This window comes from Paramormyrops kingsleyae, chromosome 10, assembly GCF_048594095.1.
Source record: "Paramormyrops kingsleyae isolate MSU_618 chromosome 10, PKINGS_0.4, whole genome shotgun sequence".
Lineage (NCBI taxonomy): Eukaryota > Metazoa > Chordata > Actinopteri > Osteoglossiformes > Mormyridae > Paramormyrops > Paramormyrops kingsleyae.
In genome coordinates, this window is record NC_132806.1 from 13,508,492 (window position 1) to 13,530,731 (window position 22,240).

At 44.8% G+C, this 22,240-nt stretch overlaps 1 protein-coding gene across 5 annotated transcripts in view; it reads left to right on the forward strand.

Annotated features, from left to right (window-relative positions):
- The first annotated feature begins 237 nt into the window (after positions 1 to 237).
- The window catches only part of LOC111835014 (mitogen-activated protein kinase kinase kinase kinase 4), a 41,771-nt gene continuing 19,768 nt past the window's right edge, over positions 238 to 22,240 (forward strand). For all 5 annotated transcript variants that reach the window (XM_023794896.2, XM_023794898.2, XM_023794899.2 and 2 more), the window contains exons 1-10: positions 238 to 843; positions 1,262 to 1,327; positions 9,829 to 9,885; positions 11,336 to 11,461; positions 11,749 to 11,859; positions 13,002 to 13,092; positions 20,191 to 20,321; positions 20,436 to 20,490; positions 21,270 to 21,348; positions 21,918 to 22,093. In XM_023794896.2, coding sequence (XP_023650664.1) covers positions 793 to 843; positions 1,262 to 1,327; positions 9,829 to 9,885; positions 11,336 to 11,461; positions 11,749 to 11,859; positions 13,002 to 13,092; positions 20,191 to 20,321; positions 20,436 to 20,490; positions 21,270 to 21,348; positions 21,918 to 22,093 — 943 coding nt within the window. In that variant the 5' untranslated portion in view covers positions 238 to 792. The remainder of the gene's footprint in view (positions 844 to 1,261; positions 1,328 to 9,828; positions 9,886 to 11,335; positions 11,462 to 11,748; positions 11,860 to 13,001; positions 13,093 to 20,190; positions 20,322 to 20,435; positions 20,491 to 21,269; positions 21,349 to 21,917; positions 22,094 to 22,240) is intronic.

Here is a 22,240-nt window from a genome sequence, read left to right on the forward strand (position 1 = left end):
CCCTCCCTCTCCCCACTCAAGAAAGGGCTCACTGTAGCCGGACACAGTGGCCCCCTTCAGAGGTCAGCTGCCTCAGTCCCGCGCCGCACGCTGCCCCCGTGTGAAGAAAGGGGCCCTTAAATCGGGGCTCCCGGGCAGGGGGTCACGTACGGAGCCACCAGAGTACCGCCAGACTCCGATGTGACCCCCCCCTCCCTCCCTCCCTCCCTCCCTCCCTCCCATATACAGAGGAGACCAAGACAAGGGTGAGCGCAGCTAACTAGCAATACTTTTACATCATCGATATTTTATACCAAAAAAAAATCCACTTTATGTCCAGCAGTCATTACTTTACAAAGCTGTCAATGCGGCCCTGTCAGTTGAACTTATTTCTCCCCGTTTAAAAACAAAAGTAACGCTGGTTAAAGGGACAGTGGGTGTATATGTCTCCCTGGACATAGCGTGCATGAATCACCCTTTACCCTGCATTCTCATAGACCTCCTGCTGCAGGGTGTAAAATGCAAACTGCGCGCTTTAAGCGCACATGCCGAGGGACCGTTGCTTTCTGAGCTGCACTTTTTTGAAATTTTGTTTTCTTGGGGAGAGCAGGAGCAGGAGGAGGGGGGACCCTGTTTTGTTTCCTCCGCGTTTTCCGGGTTTCGCTGGATGAGAAGTTTCCTGTGTTTGTCGCTCGGTTGGCTTCGCTTCGCTTCTCGCCGGCTCCGGCCGTGGACTGACAGGCTGTGCGGGACCCCCGCCGCCATCGCAGCTCCCGCGTCCCGTTAGCGATCGATACCGGAGCCGGAGTCGCCATGGCGAGAGACGGCAGGAGCCTGGACGGCATCGACCTCTCCATGCTCCGGGTGAGTCCGGCTCCGTGACAGCCGCCGAGAGGCTGCCGGAGCTGCGGCTACTTTGCGCTCGTCTTACGGTGTCAGCTCGTATCGAGAAAAGGATGGAGAAAGTTAGCGCTTGGAGAAGAGGATGGAGGGAGCGGCGCCTCGGAGTTACGGTGTTACTCTGTGGGATTAGGGAGGAGAAAAGCGGCTGTGAAGGAGCGGACAAGGGCTCTAAAAGCGCCTTTATAAAGTCCCTTAAACATTCAGGAAAACGGGGTGACTTCGTGCACTGTTTAATAAGCTCGCATTTACCGTTTGTCTTCGGCTGTTTTTAAGAGGAAACAGCAAATTATTTCGAGGCTTCAAGATGATTTGTAACGTTAGTGAAGCGGCTGAAGCGGACTCTTTGTAAGATGTTGACAACGTTTTTGCACGTTTGCAGGATCCTGCTGGGATATTTGAGCTTGTGGAAGTGGTTGGAAACGGGACTTATGGGCAAGTCTACAAGGTTGGTGGAAACCTCTCAGACCTCTCATAAACTCTCACACATGCAGTTTTGACTGAACATTCCCCTTTCCTGCACTTTTTGGGCAATCCTTGACCTTTACTTAAGTTTGCTGAAGTTTGTGTAATTGGAAATGATTAATGCAGACGCAGTATCACAATGGTCTGTTTGCACTTCCAGGTCAACAAGGAGTGAGTCAGAAATGCACTAATGCGGAGATGAATTAATGATGTGAAATGCTCATTATTTCATGATTATTAGTGTGGGCACAGGCATTAGAAAGATCTCTGCCTATATTGTGACCTATATTCACTGCAGGGGTTTGCGCCAGATGCGAGTGAGGTTAACACCCTTGGGTGGAGTCCACATCCTTATCGGCACTGACATCACTACTCTTTACACATGGATGGTGCTGTTTAAGGGGAGGGGGTGTTTTTAATTAGCTCTGCTGGGCTGAGACCAGCATTTTCACTGTGGTGTTAACCGCCTTCTGAGAAACCCTAGAGGAGCGGACCTGGCCTGGGTGCTGTCACATGGCTGGTAGACCTCCGAATTTATGTCACAGCCGGGAATGCTTGATGAGCAGATAAGAAAGGCTGCGTGTGGTGATTCCTGTAAAGAGAGGGTGAAGGCGTGCCTGTCCATCTGTGAGACTACGATCTCAGCAGCCGTCATCTCCTATCATCAAAACATTAACGTCCTCCTGACTTCCACCCTGAATCTGCACAGAAGGACATTGCCTGATCTTTAAGCTGCTCCATTTTGGTGTTTTGAACTGTACTTTACCATGCATATACACTGATTTCTGTTTATTTTTGCCATTAACACTCCATAAAAAATAACACCTCTTCCATTTGTGAAGGTTTTTTTGCTTTAATGACATTAATACATCTTTATTCTGTTATGACCTCATGCTGACCCACTTGCTATTAAGTAAAAAGGTGTAAGTACCTAAAGCAGGCAGAATCACTAATTGCAAGTCCCCCCCCCCCCTCCATGCAAGTGAACAATTAACTGGGCAGGTGTCCTTGATTGGAAAGCACTCTGATTTCAGTTGAAATAAGCAACAGAGCCTGTGCACATATCAACAGACACCATCAAAAAAATTGAGGTTTACACCAACTGAAACAGTCACACACCCAGCATGACGAATGAGACTTCATGCAGCCAGGGCCTTGTGTGACATAGCTATGGATGGCCACATCCCCATTAGGCTCTCCAAGGAAGAATCAGATGTATATTATGATTTTCAGTTATTTTACTCTAAAAAACACCGCATTCCTATGGTCTGCGTTGGCACAGGGAAGCCATTGTGAGAAAGAGCAGGGGTCAGCACTTCTATGAACAGCAGCTGGATCGTTACCCCCACTCGGGGCCGCTGGGGTCACTGCTGGCCTCAGGTGAAAGGCCAAAGGTCAAGACAAACAGGAAATCCTGTTTCTGGGAGCCTGGCTTTCTGGGGGGTGGAGTTTTGAGCAGTTTACCCCAATGCTGCCCATTTTCCTTCTCACTCTTACAAGTTTCCATGGCCAAATGCAACAGCTCAGGCCTATTTTCCTCTTTTCCCAAGTGTATTGATTTGAAAATTCTCTCCACAGTTCTCGGCCCAGTACCAGGGATCGAGTTGCTCCTGAGAGAGAGTGTGCTTGTTTTAAATAAACAAAACCCCTGTGATTCTTTAGAATCAGATCGATCCGAAGGTTTTGTTCCATGTCGAGTTCGTGCACTGAAGCAATTAGGATTTTCTGGACAGACCTCCCGCTTTGAGGGCGCTTCTCTCAGATGAATGAATGTCTTTGTTCCTCTCTTGCCTTTTTAAATCATCTCCATCTTGGGATTTCGTGCCCTTGAGGTTGAGTGTTGACTCACAGCCTCTGGAGGTCATGTTTTTGTCCCCAAACCATCCTGTGAACTGTGCCCACTTCAATGGAGTCCTTGTGAACCCTGACACTCTGCGCATCTTTGCAAGCCCTGACCTCCCACACATCCGGGAAAAGGAGAAAAACTTGAGTGTACAGTACATCTCTACATGACATCTTGGCATACCCTAAAGACTCTTAAAGTCGATGACCAAAGCAGCGAATGGGACTTTAGAACCAGCACGTGTTTAACAATAATTGACAGACATATTGAGTTTGGAAGAATCTCTACCTGGATCTATTCTTTCCAAATAGTTCATGTATTACATCTTCAGATAGATTTATGTTTCTGTTGAGGGACGCTTAAATGGTCAGAGCCAGGGATGCTCATATTGACCGTTTAATCGTTAACCGAAAGAATGAATTTTGACCGATTATTACTATCAGTCAAGAACATAAGAAATTTACAAACGAGAGGAGACCATTCGGCCCATCAAGCTCGTTTGGGGAGAACTTAACTAATAGCTCAGAGTTGTTAAAATCTTATCTAGCTCTGATTTAAAGGAACCCATGGTTTTAGCTTCCGCTACACTAGCAGGAAGACTATTCCATACTCTAACTACACGCTGTGTAAAGAAGTGCTTCCTCAAATTTGTTTTAAAATGTTCTGGTTTAAAATGTTTTTATATATATATTTTTAATTATTATTATTATTATTAGTAGTAGTAGTAGTATAAAGTTTTGTGGCATGAATATGCTACACATACACTATTTGTTAACTCATGGGGTGTTATCTCGTGCAACCACAAGTGCCTTCAGATGTATTTTGCCGGGCAAGCAAAATGAAGCGAGCGAAAAGAAGTACTTATTCTTTTTATTTATATTAATTTGTTTTTCTCTGTTGTCGGAAACACTGCAGGTGCGTGAAAATTTGATGATGTGTGAATCCAGATTCTGTTCTTGATATGTTCTGTGTGCTGTTGTTCGCACATGTTAAAATAAAACTGAAAAAAAATGTTCGCATATTTAATCAGACACTCCTCAGTTCTATTTTCATTCAATTCTAATTTAATATTCTAATCTGATCAGTTAACTATTAATGTTTGGATAACGAACGGCGGTTGTCGGTTGGGAAAATTAATCGAAATGAGCATCCCTAGTCAGAGCAGTCTGTCGCAGGAAGTCTGTCCACCAGGATTTTACAGTTTATACTTCATGCTTTCAGGGTTATGTTCCCTACCATATGTCTTGCTGAGCCACTCTCTGCTCATCTGCCGCTAAAAGCCCCTGGGGCATTTTTAAAAGCTGTCCTGCTAGGCCACGAGTTTGTGCTGAAGGGGTTCTCAGGACCTTCCTATAGGAGCAGCCCATGTTCGTACAGTAATGCTCACGGAAGGACCCATTTTTTATAAATTGGGCTGCAGAACACCATTCCAGCTACTTGCATTTCACCAAATGACTGCCTGTAACTCTCATGATCCATCTCCGCTATTAGTGTAGAAGGACAGATGTCCCGAGACATATCATATATGACCCCATTGGCTGTTTGTGTGTTCCATTTGTCTGTTGTGGTTTGTCGACGCATCAGTGCAATGTATTTTTACTGCTGTTATTTTTCGAGTGTCAGTTGGTTGTGCACTTTCCACTTAAGGAAAGTGTTTGACGATGCTGCACATGCTGCACAGAGACACACTTCCTGTTCCTCTGTGGCCCCGGAGGTGGAGAGACGTTAACGGTGGCAAAGTGCAAAACAGAAGTGAAGTGAGGAAACGGGAATCAATCAATCAAGGAATCGAAATCGTCACTGTGGTCGACTACCTGCACCTGACTGGCCTGTTCTCACTTTTGAAGCAGTGGGCAAGGTCAAGCTGGCATTGTTGGAAGTTTTGACACCTCCTTGGTGTCATGTGGTCCAAGGACTCAAGGCTTGGATGCTCCTGGTTATGGAAGTGCCATCACACACTGTGGTTGGCTATTTTTTTGAGTCTGTCCTCCATTGCTTTCTATCGCAACATGACAAGTTGGAAGACTGTCTCTCACGGTGCCTCTAGATGGTCCCACATCTCTGTAAGGCTTTCTTGTGGGCCTTTTTGTGGGACCCCACAGAGGGTTGACCCCATGTCATGAAGGCCCTAGATGCCCAGAGGTGAGAGCTTTGAAGACCTGTAAAGATGCAGGTTGACCTAATGATTGGAGTGGAGAAGCATGTCATTGTCCATTTAAGATCCCATGGTGTCTTGGCCTCCTGCAGTTTCCTGGCAGGAAAGTGCCACCTCGTAACAGGATCCCTTGATGTTCTGCAAAGACTTAACTGGCATGGACTTTTGTGATTCCAAAACTGCAAGCTTGCAGACATTGTTAAGATGAACTTGCCAGATTTGGCAACATCCCCCTGTCGGTTAGCATCACTGATTTGATAATGCCCATCCATATCCTTTAGCTTCTGCACTGTTGTGGAATGGATGCTGTGCTTTTTGGAAGAACTGCATAGCTAATGAGACAGGCTACAGAGTATGGGGGGGGTGGTTTGGGGCTCAGCGGGTTGAGCAAAGGCCCCTAACCTCCAAATGCTCCAGGGACTGGCTGTCCCTGTGTTCTCATAAAAAAAATGTATGTTGCTTCGAATAAAAGCATCTGCTAAATAAATACAATGTGAATGTAAAAATGGTCAGGCACTGAAGGTGGCCACCTATAAACCTGCCTGATGAGTAGAGAGTCTGTCATCCCCTCTCGGGCCTGGATTCCACGGCAGTAACCCGGTTTCTCTCAGGGTTGTCGCACGCTGTGGGTGGTAGGGCTCCTGCTCCAAGCTGTCTCAGTTTGGGTCTGCTGCGAGGCGCCGGCTGTGTGTGAGAGCGTGTGCCAGCGTTGCGAAAGCTCTCAGCTGTGACTCTCATGCCAGGTTAGCATGTGGTGGCGCAGAGGAAACCACATTCTCGGCAGCCATTTCCTGCTTCCCTCCGCTCAACAGGGCGGAGTCCCCGGCGTCACAAGGTGGAGGGGGGGGGCACTGCATGGAGCACAGATTCCCCTGGGTCCACTCCGGGAGAAACCGTGGCCTATGGGTGAAAACCACCCCCCCCCCCAAGCCCTGAGGATGGGGTGTGAGGACCCGTCAGTGAGGAGCAGGAATTTCCTCACATTCAAGACTGCGCCACATTGATGGCATCTGTATCCCCATCACATTGTGTTTACTGACAGGAGGGAAAACAGGAAGAGCCGGAGGAAAAGTTTCCATTACAAGAAAGAAAGAAAACACAAAAGGCGGCATCTGTGAAGAGGATCCGCACACACTGAGGGGACACAGCGGGTAGACAGAAGGTTGTGGCGTGAGGGGTTAACGGACCTCGCTTTCACCTCCCAGGAGAGGGTGACTTCGTGCCAAGCCCCGGTCACCCTCCCAACTCCAAGGGAAGTGTTAAAGAGACACTTCCACTCTTTTAAAGATATGTCCGTACTTCTGTCATGTTATGGAAGCAAGCAAACAGTCGTGGATTTCCAAGTGAGCCAATCACAGAGGAGGGTAGACCTCGCTGTTCCCTGTCGGACATTTTGACCAATGTTTTTTTTTAAACTTTGATCAGTCTGAAGAATGTAGCTTCTATGCAACATAAACCCTAACCCCACCCCCAAGGGATGTTCCCAGCATGTGATGTGCTGTTTTGGATCACGTACAAGAGTGTCTTTTTAATGGTCTGAGTGCAGAGCTGCATAGCTACAGAAAACTGTGGAAAACTTTCGAGACAGAGGAGAGATTTCTTTGGCAGAGTGAGAGCCATGTGTTTTCAGTTGTGACACCATTGCAGAAGTTGCTGTTTTAAATTTGTTGCGCAAACCTTGAGTTCAGCGAGAACATGGCATTAATCTAGGGCAGTCAGTATGACCTCTTGTAAAAGACAACAGGTCGAAACAGCTGTACCCAGCGTCTGCGCAGAAAGATGCGTTTCAGTGAGAATTAATAAAGGCCAGCCGTCACGCGTTGTGTTTGTGAAAGTTTGAATCCACACAAACAATAGACGGAAACCGTTTCATCTCTCGCTCTCCCATTGAAAGTCACGTTTGCTTGGGCAGCATTGTGAAGCCTGCACATTTTAATTTCTCTGTCAGTGGCTGGATATTGCAGGATGCAATGATCATAGTTATGCTCTTCGTAAAGCTCTCTGTCAAGACCAACTGCTTGCCCTTAGGTTGGATTCCGCCAGCTGGAAAACGGTTCTTGATATTTGTTTTGTTTTGTTTGGTGCTTTGTTTTTTGTTTGCTTTGTTGCATTTTTTGTTTAGTTGTATATCTTTGGTTTGTTTGGCTTGTTTTTAATTTATTTCATTTCTTGGCTTTGTTCTGCGTGTGTACTTCTTTGTTGTTTGGTGAATTCCGTTAGCTTGTTGTTTCAGTGTTCTGTTCTTCCCCCATGGCTCGTATGCATGAAAGCTTGACGCCATGTGATGAGAAAACATACTCAGCCAGCTGGGATAAAGAAGGAGTCAAATGGGAAAACAGGCAGGGCGAGCTTTGCCAGCGACATTCAGCTGGTATCAGATATCGCTTCTTCTTGTCTTTGTTGGTGTTCACATGCTTTTTAAAGTATCTGGGATAAAGTGTGTGCAGTGGCCCCAGTAACCCTGTCAAAGATGGATGGATGACTGGATGCAGTGGAATGAACCAAAACCCCAACACTCCAGGGTTCTCACATTGTGCATTCGACAGTAACTAAGGACCAAGAGCTAATTGCAATTTAAATCTTGCATATGGGCCATCGGACTGAAGTGATACATCCAGTTAGGGTCTGCTAATTACGTACCACCAGCAATCAGAGTGACACCCTTGTGAGTCATATACACGGCAGAGGGTGGAGCTTAAAACAGGCAGCTACACGTATGGACACACTTGGCCCTGGGAGCCACCCCATGTTTGGCACTTCGAAAGCAGGACACAGCGTTCTGGTCCAGTGGAACAACTCTTACAGAAAGGAGTGTGTATTACGTGTGGAACATGGTATATTACCACAAAAAACCCTCCCACCATTCCCCCTCCTGTGAAGGGGCTGCCGCTACACAGACAGCTTGAAGAGCAATTTAGAAATTTGCAGTGTAGGTCACATGGGATACAAATATACGCTACAGAGTAAATCTAAACTGCATTGGACAGTGTGCAACCCTCTACCTCTTTGATTCCCTGCATCTTGAGCATGACACTGCCAGTATTGCAGGCAGAACTGGGGGTCCTGCCACAATGTTTCTGCTCCTACTCCTCCTTTTTTCTTTATATGGAGGGGAATTCTTGGACCAATCAGGATGGAGCCTGACTCGAACATGAGGGTAGCGCAGTAACAGCGACTCCATAGCTGGAAACACTTTGCAGGCTCTCAGTTGACCACATTGAGGGTTGTGTTTGCCTCTTTGGAAACAGGGCGTGGCCTCACTCTGTGGTTAATTTGCATCATGTTGGGAAAGCTCATGAGAGTCCGCATTGCCACACTGCCCACTCCCAAGGTGGCCAGCTCTACCAACTCTTTGAACCTAATTTCACATTTCGTCAGTCTCCAATTCATTTGACCTCTCATTGCAAGTAGAACCATGTCCCCTGGGAGTACTGATGGCCTGAAGTCTGACTTCTCTTTGTGTAGCAACAGCTCTTCTCGGAAGGGAGGTTCATAGCCCTTTAGCATAGAAGCCTGTAGACTGGTCAGGTGAGACCAGCACTCTGGGCTTTCTTGAAGCGTTTCTCCTCATGAAACTTGAGATGATGAATGACATGGTGAACTTCACATACAAATGAAGCGGAAACAGCAGCAGCCTCATAATCTTACAGCGTGTGCTCTGTGTTATTCAGTGAAGCTGCATTAAGGTTATCATTAGGGTTAGGCTTAATAAGCTTTATAAAGACCGAGAGAGTTTCTCTACTCGATTGGTGCAACTCGTGTTCCTGCTGTAGAAATGAACACAGCTGCTCTTACAGCTGGGCTCTTTCTGTTTAGCCTATCTCTCTTCACCAGGACATAGTCTGTTCTTGCAGTTACATGTAGCTTCTTTGTCCCTAACCACGCTGGTCCTTCTCACATTGAAGAGTGGTTCACAGTACTGTGTTGCATGGTTTTTGGGACCGATGTGCCTGGGATCAGAAGGTTTGTCACTTAAAATCTCCAGGCTGGGAGAGTGAGAGTCACTTTTGGGTCCTTGAGCAAGACCCTTAGGCTCATGTGTTTTAGGGGTGCTGGATACTGCCTGACCCCCAAGCTTGGCTCTCACCTATATATGGCGTGCCTCTTGGAAAGCAAGACGGGGTAGACGAGAAGATAATTACCCCATAAGGGTCAATAAGGTATCACTCAGATGTCATTGTAATTAAGGGCATAGCCTAGAAGATACATGTGCTGTAATGGCTCTCAGTACAATTTTTTACATGAATAGTTCTAAAGTTAACAGGAGTCTTTTAACCAACGTGTGAATAGTGACCATATACCATACTGCAATACTCACACTACTCTGTTACAAAGAACAGTGTGTGTCTGTGCCATGTCTGTATCGTGTCTGATTGTGTGAATTGTGATCTGTGCTGTGTCTGAGTGTGACCGTGTGTCTGTAGTGTGTCTCTGCTGTATCTGTGCTGCGGAGGGCGTACCTTGAAGCCGGGTGCTGTTTCCGCAGGGGAGGCACGTGAAGACCGGACAGCTCGCTGCCATCAAGGTCATGGACGTGACGGAGGTGAGGTGCAGCTTTTCCTAAGTAAATGCAGGACGGCCTCCTGGAGTAAGGTCAGAATGCCAATCCCCTGTCAGGCAGAGATGGCAGAGTGCCCAGCCCAGGGACAGGAAGGCTTTCGGAGAAACCTCCAAACCTGCACTCTGACAAACTGGAGCAAATGTGGACACGATATGTGACAAAGAGAGACGGACCTCAGGGGTTATCAGTCAGCATGACAGTACAGGAAAAATAAAAATCAAGAATCTCCGTAAAACACCTATACTGTATAAAAATTGCGTTCAGTCATGCTTTAGGGGTTTGCTTTTTAATGAGGCATGTGCATATTAGGCTCTAATGGAGTGTGTGTGGCGGTGGGCTTAAAGAACCCCCCCCCCCCCCACACACACACACACAACCCATGTGACTCAAACAAAGACGACCCCCCCCCCCCCCCCACCACACAGACATACCCCTTCCCGTTTCCTGCCCGATCTTGTATTGTCTATCTGCCTCTCACTGTAGCAGCAGGAGATTTCCTGTAAAAATTATTCGCCCCAGCCCCCCACTCCCATCAGGATGTCACATCCTCTGGTCTATGTGTAGGTTATAAACATAAGCTGTTTGACTATTAAAGGAAAATAACCACATTGATGTGATCTCAGCCTCCAGGACAGAGCATCTGGCTCCCATGGGGGTGGGGATACAGAAGGGACAAGGGTTGCAGTTCGGTCACTGAACTAGCAGGGGCTTGGGGGGGGGGGTGTAAAGTTTTGGTGTGTCACTGTTATGCTATAATTGGGTTATAGCTGGATGGTTTAGTAATAAATATCCCTTGATGCACAGAGTGTCAAATCATCACATAAAGTAAAGTGATACATCTCTGTTGTTTGTGCACTAAAAAAGCATCCTAAAACCCAGCACCCTTTGCATCTAGAGACTGAAATCTGGGTGTCTGGCAAGGATGTGGGCCCTGGCAAATATTTACCTCATTCCCTGCATCAAATTTCCTACAATAGAGACAGAAAAGCAAATTTCCGGGCAAAGATTACGCGTGCAGACTGACGTAAGAATGCAGTAGTGAGACACACTTCTAAGTGGCAGTATGGAGGAAAACATCTCGTAGAGAAGGTGTGGAGTCAGATGAGGTGTAGAGCCAGGGAAAGCCTGAAGTTAGAGACGGTGTCGAGCCAGGAAATTTTTTAATCCCTAGGAGAGCTGCTTCATTAGCTCACCATGTATGAGCAGGTCAGCTGTGTGCCCAGGGGATAATCAGTGAGCAGATACACTACTAGTGGTCATCAGAGAGTCCTGCTCTGAAGTGCAAAAGCGTCTCGCGTCCGAATGGAGCTGTAGGCCTCATGCTCCATGGGATTGTCTGGTGTCTTCACCCACATTGCCCAAAACAGTCGACCCCATTGACAGTCGGCCACATACACCTTGACTTGCCTTGATTGTGCTTTTATGTGTGCAGGACGAGGAGGATGAGATCAAGTTGGAAATTAACATGCTGAAGACATACTCCCACCACCGGAACATAGCCACGTACTACGGGGCCTTCATCAAGAAGAGTCCCGCAGGGCAGGACGACCAGCTGTGGGTGAGTGTAGGCAACCAATTTGAGCAAAGATATAGTGTGAGGATAGAGCATAAACTGCCATGGGGTAACAGGATCAAGTACAAATGGGGAGGAAACAGCGGAGGTGTGGTCCTATTCCAAGGTGGTTGTTGCTAGATCTCATGGAGCTTGTGTAACATTTTCTGCGTGGTTGAACACAAGCACCTCTGGCCATGTGCAGAGGTTCCCTGTCTGTGGTGAATGGGCATGTTTGAGCTCAGTACTTGAAATTTGTGTCATCCCATATGCAAGAGTTGGCTTCTCCACAGCTGGTGATGGAGTACTGTGGGGCAGGGTCTGTGACTGACCTGGTCAAGAAAACCAAGGGTAACTGTCTGAAGGAGGACTGGATCGCCTACATCTGCAGGGAGGTTCTCCGGGTGAGCAAGGACCATTCTCCAGCATGTCTTATTCTCAATGCTGGTGTTGACTTGCTGTCATGATTATATACTCTGTAACATGGTTACTGTACTTTAAGGCTTGAGCTTGGCCTACAATATATTTATAGCTGTACATCCTGCCAGTCAAACAAGGTTCTTGGTGGTGATGAAATCCTCTGAGTTATTATTGCTGCTTTGATTTCATTGAAGTTTCCTGACCATAGAGCTCCTTCTCCTTCTGCAGCTCATCTGACCATCTGCAGGTCACATGACAATCCTGCTTGTTGGCTGATTTATGCTGTTGTCTGGTGTGTCTGTAGGTGCTTTCACACCACAATAACATTTTTGGAACCAGAACCTTTTTCTGGGACCAGTGACTTTTGTCGTGTTTGCACCACAGGAACTTGGGTTGTAGTTTATCGTAAGCAGTTCAGCAGCGCTTTAGTACCTACTCCAGGTACTTTTCATTCAAACACATTCAAATTACTGGGAAGGCTCTTACAGCAATAGCTTGCTGATTGGTTGACTACAAGCACTGGCGCTAACTTGGAAGTTACACAGAAGTGCAGAAAAAGAGATGCAACAGGGTAAAAATGGTCAGATGGAATTATTTTTGTATCCCAGTTTCATTTAGCTCATCAATGCTTTTGCTCACATCTCCATATTTCTGCATTGGAAAATTAGATCACTGAAATCTGCTTTGCCTGTGGTGAAACTTGCCAGCGCTTATTAGCAGGATAACGTTACATTGGTTTTTATTCATCGATCTTCTGGCCGTATTTGATGATAATCATGAATCATGTTGCGTGTCATATAAACAAAATGTAAATAAAATGTTGTGTCCCATTTTGATCAGTATCGATCCCCCCAATAACTAGCAAAACCATTTATTTATCCTCTCATTGTTTTGGCATGTCGGTGTAGTTTCATATGAAATTATGTGCAAAGTTTAATCTACAAACTTTTTGCATCTCCCATGCTTATTTAGTGTAAAGCCCCCAGGTCTTGTTGTGTGGTGTGAAAGTTCCAGGTTGAGACAACTCAGGGACTTGTAAACCAGGGCCAGGTTCCAGAACTTTGGTGTGAAAGCACCTTGTGTGTTCTTTCAACCACTCCTAATGCTCTGTCTCTTTGATGTTCAGGGTCTGTCACACCTTCACTCTCACCATGTCATCCACCGGGACATCAAGGGTCAAAATGTGCTGCTGACTGAAAACGCTGAGGTCAAGCTAGGTGGGTGGCAGCTTGCGCATGGTCTCCTAAGCTAAGTTCACACTACACGATTTTAGCCCCAATTTTCCACTTGGCAACAGATTTTGGAGACCGCCGACAAAATCCCCCAGATCGGCAAATCGGTGTTCGATCGGCGACGACAAATCGGCGCTTGATCTCTGTGTGTGAACTGTTCAAAGACGCGATGCGATGAAGTGACCGATGCCTTTACAGACGCCTGGCAGATATTTCACATGCTAAATATCTAGACTTCAAAATCCAGTAGGTGTGAAGAGTATCAGAACCAATGAGAATGCAAGACACAGGGTGAGGTGAAATCTGAGGCAGGAATTTAGAAAGGTGTTAAAAACGTGTATAAAGTTCAGTTTGATTAGAAACTGTTCTTGGGTCACTAAAGGCCAAAGGTATATGATACTGTTTCCTGAAAGTTCTTTATATATGAGGATTCATTTGCCACTCGTTTGTAAATGTCGAACTTGACTCAAGTGTTTTAACGTTTTGCAGTGCGATGGCAGTACAATTGTGATTTGCTGGTGTCATTCACACGTGTGATTTCATTACAAAATTTAGTTTACTGACCAGACAACACTCGTCAGCAATTCCTCCTGGAGAAAGATCTTGAAGTGTGATCCCCCTGTCACTGAGCAGTCGTGTAGTGTGTAAATCACAATGACTGAAAGATTCCCGAAGACAAGTTGTGTAGTGTGAACAGTATGGCTATCTGATGACTTGGAAAATCGTGTAGTGTGAACAAGGCATAACAGGTAGTTATGGTGCGTTCGATTATCTCTCTGAAGTCGTAAATTCCAAGGTGCATGATGTTACGTCCAACCAGTATCCCATTCAAGCTACGCATCTCGAAACAAACATGGCTGCTTCAATGGACACGCTGTTGTGTGTTGTTGCTTTATATTAGCAGATTTGGAGCGAGATTCTTTTTTCCGAGAGACAAACAAGAAAAACAAACTAGTCAAACCACATTAAGAGCTTTGTAATAATTTAGTAGATCCATAGCTTTATTCTTTTTTCGAGAGGCAAACAAACTACAAACAAACAAAAGGCTGGTAAAAATCTGATATAGCATGCTAGAATACTGTTTACGGTCATGATATGGTATTCTCGAAATTGACCACGTACAATTGCATTTATAACTATTATATTTATAACTACATTTAACAAAGTAAACAGTTTTTAATATTTATAAAATAGAATTACTGTTGAGTGTGTAAGCCGCCATGTTGAAATGACGTCACAGGGGAATCTCAGACAACAAAATTCTGTCGGACATCAACATCGGAAAGGAGGCATGTTTCCAACAGGAAGTGACATTTTTCATGACATTTTTTTTTTTTTTTTTTTTTTTTTTTATTCCAAAGACAGATGCTATTATTTGTACAGAGACTGTATTGTTACATTTTAAACCCTTCCCCAACCAACCCCGAACATACTACCTAATATTAATAATGAAACAGATTAGTACACAAAGATGGATATGCAATAATTTAAAATAAATAAAAATAAATAAATAAGATAAGATATAAAAAAAATAAATAAATAAATTTAAAAAAAAAAATACACGAATTGGTAAATTAAACTGGATACCATAGTCAGGAACGTTACAATGTCAAGGAAGTACCTTTATAGCAGTGAAATACAATAATAAGGGTTGCCAGACATAGAAGAATTTATGAGAACCTCTAATTGAATATTTAATCTTTTCTAGATGTAGGTATAACATCAGATCCCGAAGCCATTGTGATGCCTTAGGTGGATTGGTAGATTTCCAGTGTAATAAAATTTGTCTGCGAGCCAGCAAGGATGCAAAGGCAATGATATTTAGTTGTCTTTGAGTCAAATTGGATGCCTCATCCGGAACGCCAAATATTGCGGATTCTGCACATGGCTTCAACGGTGCTTCACACACTTTGGAAAGTGTATCAAATATGGTTGACCAGTAAGCAGTGAGTGTGGGGCATGCCCAAAACATGTGAGATAGGTCTGCTTCACCTGTATGACACCTAATACAGGTCTTATCAAAGGTAGGAACAAAGGAGGCAATCCGTGTTCTGCTTAAGTGCATGCGATGCAATACTTTAAACTGTATTAAACTCAACCGGGCACAAGTAGTACTACCATTCACCCTGTAGAGAGCATTCCTCCAAAATTCCTCTGAAAATCGCATACTAAGCTCGCTCTCCCACCTGCTTCTAATCTTGTCTGTTCTTACACTTTTTAAAGACATTAAAATTGTATATATTCTTGAAATAAGACCACGTAGATGGGAGGGTACTTCAAACAGAGCGTCCGCAGGGGACTTTGAAGGGATATTTGGAAATGATGAGCTTTGGGCATTAACAAAATGACGTATCTGAAAATAGCGGAAAAGGTCAACTGAATTGAGAATGAATTTAGAACGTAGATCACTAAAACTCGCAAAGACACCATCAATGTAAAAATCACTGAACCTTGAGATGCCCTTATCTTGCCACTGTTTAAATACAGAGTCTAGTTTTGCTGGTAGGAATGCATGATTATTACGTATTGGACTCTGAAGCAAGAGCGTTTCTCTTAACTTTAAATGCTGACGTAGTTGAGCCCATATTTTAAGAGTGAAGTGAACAACTGGATTTGACGTATATTTACCTATCTTAATAGGTAAGCTAGATGTTACAAGAGCCTGTAAAGAAGTGGCTGTGCAGGATTTAAATTCTGTTTCATACCAATCAATATCCTCTGATGAGCGCATCCAATAGATTATCTTTTGGACATTAGCCGCCCAGTAATAGTATAAAAAGTTAGGGAGAGCCAATCCTCCATCACTTCTATTTTTCTGAAGAAACTCTTTACTAATTCTTGGGGTTTTCCCATCCCAAATAAAATCGGAGATAAGTATATCCAAAGAATTGAAAAACGCTTTGGATAGAAAAATAGGGAGGCACTGAAATAGATATAAAAATCTTGGAAGAACTGTCATTTTAACACAGTTCACCCTGCCAACCATAGACAGATGGAGAAGCCTCCAATTCTGAAAATCAGACTTAAGTTTAGTCAATAAAGGAATGAAGTTATTTTCATACAGTCCTTTAAAGTACGGAGTGATATTGACACCCAAATATCTAAACTTAGATCTTGCCATGGAAAAGGGAAAAACGGAGTCAGGCATATGTCTGGCGAGCGAATTAACAGGCATACATTCACTTTTGGAAATATTCAGCTTATAGCCCGAAAGGGTCCCAAAGTTATGTAAAACTTTGATAATGTCACTTAGGCATGATAAAGGATCTGAAATGTAAAGAAGCAGGTCATCAGCATACAATGAAAGTTTATGTTCAACCCCCCACCTGACTATGCCATGGAAAGAGGACATAGATTTTAATGCTAGAGATAATGGCTCGATTGCAACTGTAAATAAAAGGGGACTTAAAGGGCACCCTTGTCGAGTGCCCCTTGACAGAGAGAAATTTTTTGATCTACATTTATTAGTAACTACTGAAGCAACTGGAGAGGTATAAAGTAGACGAACCCATTTTATAAATTCAGGGCCAAACCCAAACCTATCCATAGCAAAAAAAAGATAATCCCACTCCACACGGTCAAATGCCTTTTCAGCATCTAATGACGCTACAACTTCAGGGGTGTCTTGGGATGAGGGAGTGTAAAGAACATTTAAGAGGCGGCGGATGTTAGAAAATATGTGCCGACCTTTTATGAAACCGGTCTGGTTGACTGAGATGATATTAACTAAAGGAGATTCTAATCGAATTGCCAATAATTTAGCCAAAATTTTTATATCCGCGTTTAACAGAGAAATTGGTCGGTATGAGCTGCATTTTGTTGGATCTTTCTGAGGTTTCAGTAAGAGTATGATCAGTGCTTCAGTAAGGGACCTTGGCAAAGTACCTTGAGATAAAGAATGTTCAAACATACTAAGAAGGAGTGGAGATAGTTTAGCTGAAAACTTCTTATAGAATTCGATCGGAAAGCCATCAGGCCCCGGGGTCTTGCCGCTCTGTAGCGCTGATATGGCCTCAGATATCTCTTGCAACCGAAGGGGACGATCTAAGTCTTTTTTATGCTCCAAAGAGATAGTGGGGACATTTATTTTATCAAAGAATTCAACCAGTTTGGATCGGTCTGTAAATGTTTCTGATGTGTAGAGGTTAGAATAAAAGTCCATAAAAACATTATTAATTGCAAGGGGATCAATCGTTAAGTTCCCTGCATCATTTTCAATCTCGGAAATATGTTGTGCTGATGACCTAGATTTAAGCTGATGGGCTAAGAGTCGGCTAGCCTTGTCACCGTGTTCATAGAAAAAACCTCGTGACCGAAGAATAAGCTGTTCTGCATGATTTGATGAGAGTAAATTATATTGGGTTTGAAGATCAATCCTTTCCTTATAAATTTCAGGTGTAGGGGAGGTAGAATATCGATTATCAATTTCGGATATCCCATCGATTAAATGCTGCCTTTTCCTTTCCCTCTCTCTATTAATAAAAGTAGTATAGGATATAATGTCTCCCCGAAGCACCACCTTTAGAGTCTACCAACGGAGAGAAGGGGAGACGTACTCCGTTGAATTAAATTCTAAAAAATTGTCAATTGAGGAAGACACATGCTTACAAAATAATTCGTCAGACAACAGCGATGAATTCAAACGCCACGTATAATTTGTAAAATTAGATAGAAAGAAGAGATCCAGTAATACGGGAGCATGGTCAGATTCTACAATAGCAGAGTATTCTACTCCTTTTACTGAGGGAAGGAGACTTTTGTCTATAAAAAAATAATCAATTCTAGAGTAACAATGATGTACATGGGAAAAATAAGAAAAGGCCTTACTATGAGGGTTGAAAAATCGCCAGGGGTCTACGCAACCTGTCTGGTTCAAAAATGTTAAAATATCACGTGCCATTTTAGAAGGGACTTGTGGCTTTGGGCTTGAACGATCCAAGTGTGGGTCCATTACACAGTTAAGGTCGCCGCCTAGGATCAGATAATATAAATTAAAGCTAGGTAAAGACGCAATCAGTTTATTTATAAAGTTCCTATCATCCCAATTGGGGCCATAAATGTTCACCAGCAAAACCTGAGTTTGAAATAGCCTCCCTGACACCATAATATAACGACCCTGAGGGTCTGCAATAACGTTTGAAGCAGAAAACTGAATTTTTTTATGTATTAATATTGCCGTTCCTCTTGACTTTGCATTAAATTTAGAGTGGTAAATGTGCCCAACCCATGGTTTCTTCAACCTGAAATGGTCTAAATTGAGTAAATGTGTCTCTTGAAGAAAGATTATATCAGAATTAAGACGTTTAAGATGAGAGAAAATTCTGGACCGCTTTATAGGACCATTAAGACCTTTAACATTCCATGACGTAAACCTAATGGAAGACTTTCCTGTCATTCCTCTGCTTGACATAACAGTCATAATTCAGCATAGAAGGAGGAACACTGCATCCGTGACATAGACAAACCCGGTATCCAGCTAAGTTTCTCAATGTAACTGGCAATGAATGAGAACAGTCCAAAAATAAGTTGAGTATCCAGAGGAAAATAGGGGAAGAAAAAATAAATAAATAATAAAAAAAAGAATTTAAATAAATAATAAATAAATAAAACAAAGTAATAATAATTGTATACATAGTCACTAAGGTAGTAAACCCAGCCATGAACATTACAACACCCTTTCCTATGTTTGCCTCCCCAATTGAGGTAAGCTGCAGGACTCCACTAACCCTATTACCCTTCCGGCTACCCATTAACTACTCAACTGTCGAGCCCCCGACACTTCTTATACATCACATCAATATGTAAATACTGCATACAGATATGCGATCAGAAAAACACAACCTTTAAACTTACTCGTACAAAGACAATTTGAAATTACCGAGAATTACTCCTCCGCAGCAGCGGTCACGTTGATTCGCCGTTCAAAAAAGGCTTCGGCTTCGGGCGCTGACTCAAAGGTGAAAGTCTCGCCATCGTGAATAAGACGCAAACGGGCAGGATAGAGGAATCTGAAACGAATCCCTTTTTGATAGAGCATTGCTTTAATTTTCTTGAAGGTAGCTCGCTTCCTGGAGAGTGCCACACTCAGGTCAGGATAGAATCTGAGAGTTTTCCCTCGAAACTGCAGGTCATGCTGCCTGGCCCAGCGCAAAGCTCGTTCCTTCTCCTGATATCGATGAAAACAAACGATAATAGGTCTGGGAGGGCGTCCATCCCCGGGTTTAGCCGCCGGTGCGCGATGTGCTCTTTCCAGCTCTGGCGGTTTTCCAAACACCTGAGTCCCCATGACATCTTTCAGCAAATCCGAAGCGAACTTAATCATGTCCTTTCCAGTTTCGCTGTCTTCGGGAACATTTATGATCCGAAGGTTCGCCCTACGTGAACGGTTTTCAAGGTCGTCCAGACGGTCCAACAGTGCGTCGTTAGTAGCCTTTAACGTAGCAATGTCCGCCTCCGCTTTATTAAGAGCTTCGAAGTTTCCCCCAGCCGTTGTTTCAACGGTCGTGAGACGTTTACCAAACGCATCCACAGTCTCCTGAAACGATTCTATGGAAAGCTGTATAGGTGCAAGGGAAGACCTAATCAGCGCACTCATATCCTCTTTAAGATGCTCGCGTTGTTTTTCCAGCTCCGTAGTCAGTATATTTAAGGATAATTCCTCGTTAGCCGCTGAAGCAACCGTCGCCATTTTAGCTAGTTTGCTACTTATCGAAAGTCCCCTTGGAACTTGATCAGTTTTCGTTTTACAGTGTGGCATTGTAATGGCAAACCAATATTACCGTCCGCTGCTGCTTTTCTGATCTGTCAGGAATAACAATTACTAAAGTTTAAGTTGAAGTTGTCGGGAGACTCACACATATGCGTCCGCCATCTACATTGCTCAAACCGGAAGCCTTCATGACATTTTTATCCAACTTTCGACTCAGAGAGAGATAATTGTATGCAGGAATCACAGATTTTCTTATACTGCCCCATAACAGGTAGATATTCACGCACAGACTGCACGGTAACAGGTTTTTCTTAGGCTGCCTAGTTAAATTCATAGCTGCTAAGCCTCTAAAACACCTTTCTCTTTCACCATAGTGGACTTCGGTGTGAGTGCCCAACTCGACCGCACCATTGGCAGGAGGAACACTTTCATTGGCACACCCTACTGGATGGCGCCCGAGGTCATCGCCTGTGATGAAAACCAGGATGCCACCTACGACTACAGGGTGAGAGCTACGGCTAGGGCTAGAGCCCCAGGCCCCTCCCATAAGCTCCCATTGGTTAACAGTGGCTTTTACAGTAATAGCCCATTCTCCCTGATTGTCTCTCTCCTGTTCCAGAGCGATTTGTGGTCTCTGGGAATCACTGCCCTGGAGATGGCTGAAGGAGCCCCACGTAAGTGCTGCACCATCACATCACCTTAGCATTGTGGGGTGCCTAGAGAATCACGGGAGTGAAAGCTGGTGTACAAGCAGATGGATTAGTTTTTGATGTTTTTCCTCACAGTATATTTTACTGAGTAATTATCATGGTGAGGCCTGCTGAGTGATCGTCACAGCGTGGCCTGCTGAGTGATCATCACAGTGAGGCCTACTGAGTGATCGTCACAGCATGGCCTACTGAGTGATTGTCACAGTGAGGCCTGCTGAGTGATTGTCACGGTGAGGCCTGCTGAGTGATTGTCACGGTGAGGCCTGCTAAGTGATCGTCACAGCGTGGCCTGCTGAGTGATCGTCACAACGTGGCCTGCTGAGTGATAATCACAATAAGGCCTGCTCAGTGATCATCACAAAGATATCTTCCAGTTGGAAGTTACCATGGCAAGAAAGTCTTTTGTCATTTAAAGCTATTTTAAGCTGTGAAAAAAGGTCCTGTGCAAGCTGTCCATACAAATTCCGTATCGCCAAGTTCACTGAAGCGAACCGTTATACAAGGGTTACGTGACCGGATCCTGCTGGCTACCAGCTGGACCCTCTTGACTGTTCAGCGCCAAATGGACCTGTCAGGGTCAATGTATTAACGTTCCAAGAGAGACAGCCTGACTGCTGGGATGGCCAGACAGTGGAGAGTGTCTCTGAACAGCGAACCAGACAGACTAGGTCACTAACTGGGACATTGTGTCAGGGTGAATGCCTCCTAATTATTTTGTATCTCTGTACACTCCCCCCCCCCAGCCCTCTGCGACATGCACCCCATGAGGGCGCTCTTCCTCATCCCACGGAACCCAGCCCCGAAGCTCAAGTCCAGGAAGTGGTAAGATGCCACCGCCTCAAAGCATTGTGGGGGTCATGTGCTCAATGATGAGTTTGGATTTGAGCGGTGGGGTTGCTCCCATGCTCTGTGAGAAACCGCCATATCCCAGCCAACGTACAAACCTATGTGGGGTTCAGGCAGGGTAGGAAAAGGCAGAAGAATCTAATAGATGAGTAAGAAGCAGGGATGTTCAGCTATTTATTCTTGGAGGAAAAGGGACTCTCACTCGCATGTATATACAGCATACTGTACATGGGAATGAGCGACAGGCGCAAACATGGACAGAACCAGACCTGGAGTATTCTGGAAAGAATGACCCCATCCAGCTCTACACAGAGCATGCCCCCTTCTGTCTCAGCTTAAATTACACCACAATCCAATACCGGCTTTTGGTTCCTCTTCCTTCAAACAGGCTGTGTGGTCATTTACAGGCAGCGGTTTTGTTGGGGTAATTTCGGGATTTCCCAACCAGGACCTTCCCTGACGGTCACGGGTGTGGCCGCTGTGTCAGACTGAGCCGCATGGTGTGACGGACAGGGTCACCGTTTCATGTGTGCCGGCCTTTCCAGGTCCAAGAAGTTCCAAACGTTCGTGGACAGCTGCCTGCTGAAGAACCACCTGCAGAGGCCATCCACTGAGACGCTGCTGCGGCACCCGTTTGTCAAGGATCTGCCCCAGGAGCGGCAGGTGCGCATCATGCTCAAGGACCACCTGGACCGGACACGGAAGAAAAAGGGGGACAAAGGTAGGCCCCACCCCCTGTGCTAATGCTAAGCTATACTGGGCTCTAACAAACAGTCACTGATTATTCAGCTAAACAAGAACAGGCAGGTATTTGAAACTGAGATGCCCCTGTTTCCTGTTGTGCTTTTTGAGCATGGGGGCTCTGCAT